Below are 4759 nucleotides of genomic sequence, written 5' to 3'. Positions count from 1 at the left end.
CTTGCCCGTAGGGTAAGTGGGCTACAGGAAACCCAGTGACTCTTCATGACAGAGAAAAGCAGCTCAAGGCGATCGGTGGTCCTGCCTCGAAAATTTCTCTTTGGATGGTATTTAAACGAGCATGCATACTCTCACCTCCATGGATAAGACGGTGGAGAGTGGGATGCGGCTATGTGATTTTTCAGAATGTGTAACTTTGGAGGCTTTGTTTCGTTAAATTGGTCAAAAGTTTCACAGTATGTAGAGATGTTGATTTCTGTGTTTTATTAAAATGAAAATAATAAATTAAAAGTTTCTGTTTTTTTGTTTTGTTTTAATTGGTAAAAAAAAATGTATTGTACAATGTACAGTAAAAGCAATGCACCTTAACTAATTGGTTAATTTCTGCATCAGTGAAGTAATTTGCAGAATTGTAGAGCCTATGGCAAGATCCAAATGCATTGAAGAGTTTCCCATATTTGTCTGCTACAATTTCTGCAGCATTGTTCATTGCAGGGCAAAACTCATTTACTTTCTTTATTATACCAGTCATGAGGAACTGAATGTTTTGGGTCTGAAATGATAAGTAATTTCTAATAAATGTGCATGTGTTTTATTTGTGCACATGTACAATATTAATAATCAGAGTGAAAAGAAAATAGTTACCATGTATAATTTGTGGATGTGGTTTCCAACAAAACATTGTCCCCAGTATGCCTGTCTTGTGATTCCAATCTTTTTTAGTCTGCGCTCAAGTTCGTTGCAAATTAGCCCAGTTCTTTTTAAGAATGTCGGCGAGTCTGTGGCCTCTACATTCTACAGACAGTAGAACATGAAAAAAATACTGTATTAACTATAATCAAAATATTGGTTTCTGATTTTTTTTTCAGCCCAAAACTAAAATCGTCAAAAAAAAAAGGGGGTTTATTACTTACTTGGGCATTCAATTGGTTGATTTTGCCATTTATTTGGTCGATCAATTCTGTTGCAGCTTCATCATCTTGATGTCCCAGTAAAATAAATACATTAAGATAGTCCTGGAGACAGCTTATTTCTGCTTGGATTTTCTCCCTTGCTTCCAGGTGAAAGCGTAAGTTTTCATTGTGTTCAACTACCTGAAGTACAACACACAATAATAATAATATATAATACAGATTTGATATGATGATGGCAATTTCAAATTTGATAACCATAAATTTCAAACAGATAGACAGACAGCACTGAAAGCACAAATCAACAACAAGCAGAATGAATAAACAGTGAACCTTTAGGTACTCCTTTCGGGCATCCTTGGTCTCTACCCCTTGCACAGCCATTTGGATATCTAATTTGTGACATGCATCCTCCAAACTCTGATAATGCTTGAGGCCAAGACCTAAACTAATATGCAGGGCAGGTGGACAAACCTGTAAAAAAAGTGAGTACTGAAAAGTATGTTTGAGAATAGTACGGTACTGCATGTAAATATAAACAAAGTTTCATTGACTTAACATGATCTAGTTCAATGTCTAAAATGGGGTCATTGATTACATTGTTAAAATTTTTGGCATTTTTGATATTGCTCCCTGCTTCATTAAATTTTTTGAGGTCTTGTTTGATTGTGGCCAGTGTCCTCTCTTCACCATCTTGTGTCTTGGTTGCCAAGCAATAAAGGCAAAAGTGACGACCTACAGTCAAATTAGAAAATAACGTGAAGACAGTGTTGATAATATATAATTTATTAAATGCATTTATGCAATAAATTATGTTTTAATAATAGTTAATAAAAATGTGTTATCTGCATGATGACTACAAAATATACAATCAACTAGCATACAGGTAATATCAAATATTATGGAATAATGCTGTCAAAAATTTGACATGGGAGAATGTACAATATCCAATTATTTAAGAAACACTTTTCATGGATTTGACTTTTTTTAAAGTGCAGTACTGACCACTTGCTCCTGATAATCCGTAAATACGACATTCGTATTCATAGTCTCCAAACGCAAACAGGTGCATTTCTTTCCCACTGACAAAGAGTATTATAACGTGTTAAATCAAGTAAATTAACTTAATTTACAGGTACTTAGTTTAATCACCATGTTTAAATTTATTTGATCAAATTAAATTGCAATTTTATTGCAGTAATTTATACCTACTTCCACATCATCGATTTGAGGTTTCCCGAACTTTTTCTGCCAAATTTTTAACAACTACAAGTGGGACATTAGTCAATAGCATTTCTTCTGTTTTCTTGTCCTTTACCAAAAGGGGGAGATATTCTTTTAGCAAGTTGTCATTGATTACTCGGCTCTCCTGTCTGTGGATGCTGGCCTCACTCTCGCATTGTATCTGATATTTTGCTAACCATCTAGTAGAATCAAAATATAAAACTGGATGAATATAAAATTCTGTAATGTATCGCTGAGCAAATTTTTTTTTAAGCACTTATGTTCACTTGCTTACCTTTTCAATACTCTCGTTCTTGTTCCACTCAGACCCAAATGTAGATGATGTCACCATGTGGCATCCGAAAGGGGGTACGAAGTATGTCTTTTAGTTCGCATTGCAGACCCGAAATTTCAAGGTGATATTGCTCATTGGTTGCTTCTTCGGATCCGCTAATCATCGAACGGAATTTCTTGACCTGAGAAGGAAAAAAAAACCCAATATTTTATGGAAATTAAAAAAATTAACTTATACTGCATAAAATATATAACAGAAAACAGTCTTTAGTTTTTTTCGATGCTGCATCTGATTCTACTCTCACATTTGGAATTTTTAAATATTTGATTGTCTGAAAGAAGGAATTTAATTTATAAAATTATAAAAATTCCATTATAAAAATTAAGTACTATAGTGTTAAGCCGGGCACTCACTGTGTCATACGACCTTCGCACGACAAATCCAACTCCACTACGTGTTAGCGATTAACGAAGCAACGCCGTCTGCTGATTGTCGGTAACAGTCTGAACGGATCGTCATTAAAAATGATCCGTTGTGCGCACATCGTCGCATTGCGTTCTTCATAGAATCACATCTGCTGACGACCGTCAAGCACAGTGAGTGCCCGATCTTACATTTGCTTCTTTTAATTCCATTTGCTTTTGCTTCGTGGAAACATGAAAGAAGTTACATTACCTTTCCCCCTGATATAAATGTCACCACCCCATCTTTTGATTTCCTCGATTTTTGTTGCATGAGATGGTGACCTAAATTTTCCATCTCACTTGTGATAGAAGCATCCAGAGGCTGTTGAAGGATGGCTTGAAAGGAATCGTTGGTATGTTGTTTAGCATAAGTGTGTTCTTGTTGTAAGACACATACATGTGTGTTACATTGTTGACATTGCAACTGACATTGACACGTATTACATTTTACAATAACTGACATGTAACATTGTACAAACAGATCAGGTACAGCAGTGACAGACTCGTAATGTGATTCAACTGAACAAGACGGACACGACATTACATCATTTATCTACAAAAAATGACTGAACACACGCTTTGCAAGCAACATGGTGACACAGTAACTCAACAGGACATACACACACTTCATTACAAACACAACACATGAATGGACTCAAAGAACCAATGATGGTGTAGGAATCTGGAATGTTCATAAGCATGGTATCAAGGTATCAATTGAGGAGAAATGTGTGGCAACTGATGATGTATGTGCCATCCTTCTCTTGCACTCTGGTGCTCCTAAACTTCTCTTCATTTTTTTTGGCCGCCCACCTATGTGAAAACAATATTCAAACATCATTATTAATTAAAATTTACCAAGGTATAAACATTATAAAATAAAAATGCAAAGGAATGTTTGAACTTGTAATAGTGTGCCAATTTAGTATTAAAAAATTATATATTTTTTCATTGTAAAATTATTTCAACAATTTCTATGGTATATATCATGCATGGAGGATTACAAATGTTTCATTAATATTTTGTTGATAAGCTATTTAAATAATTTATTAAGATAAAGATTTTTTAATATTTTTTAATTATTTAAAATGAAAAAAAAAATATGACAACCTTTTTTAAATATGTCATTGCAAACCTCGCACGTTCTGACTCGCCTATGTGCAGGCCATTCCTTCAGTTGAACATTTTTTTTCTGGACTACAAGCTTAATGTAGCAGAGATTACAGAATGATTGAGGATATCTGTTTAAATCACTGCCTCTGCTAACACCAAGTTGTAGCCAGTATTTGTTCACATCTTTACTCCTTCCACCATCTTTGTTAAGTTTCGTGCCACACACTCTACAGAGTGTTGATAAAACATTTTTATGTTTTTCCATAAATCTGTAAAACAAATATAATAATAATAATAATAATATATTTATATATTGTGTTTTTAAGTTGATAACTATTTTGTAGTATGACAAAAATGTCATGAAATTATGGTATTTGAGCTCAAGTTTGTTTTTTGTTTTATTTTTTAATAGCCTGGCCTATTATTACTTTATTTTTATTATTATTATTATTGATTTTATTATTATTATATTGTACTGGAATCTAGAAATTCAGTAAAAGACATAATTTTATAAGAATACTATTTAAAAACTGTTGCTGAAGCTGCTAAGTTGCCTAACATGGCCTATGTGCAAAATTCTATATTTTGATGGACCCAAATAATTGGATAAAATAACCTTCAATAATACTTTAAAACTAATTATTTCCCATGTCTAACTTGGTCATTTCAACTGAAGAGTAATAAAAATTCAATATAAAAAACTGTTTTCATTACAAAAAACTCTGTCTGAAATATTATAAGCTAATTACTCA

The 4759-nt window shown here is 33.3% G+C and overlaps 1 protein-coding gene across 1 annotated transcript; it reads right to left on the bottom strand.

The window, feature by feature from the left end:
- Positions 1-2161: 2161 nt before the first annotated feature.
- On the bottom strand, positions 2162-3460 carry LOC117112978. The gene is made up of 2 exons (XM_033256200.1): positions 3106-3460; positions 2162-2611 (listed from the first exon to the last, which is right to left on the bottom strand). The coding sequence occupies exons 1-2, from the start codon at positions 3433-3435 to the stop codon at positions 2459-2461; spliced, it is 483 nt and encodes a 160-aa protein (XP_033112091.1). The 5' UTR covers positions 3436-3460; the 3' UTR covers positions 2162-2458.
- Between the last annotated feature and the right edge of the window lie 1299 nt (positions 3461-4759).

Source organism: Anneissia japonica, unplaced genomic scaffold (assembly GCF_011630105.1).
Source record: "Anneissia japonica isolate Jap-2015-1 unplaced genomic scaffold, ASM1163010v1 scaffold180929_len5735_cov130, whole genome shotgun sequence".
NCBI classification, from domain to species: domain Eukaryota; kingdom Metazoa; phylum Echinodermata; class Crinoidea; order Comatulida; family Comatulidae; genus Anneissia; species Anneissia japonica.
Note: the sequence above shows the minus strand (reverse complement) of the source record. Positions and strands in the feature narration are given on the sequence as shown.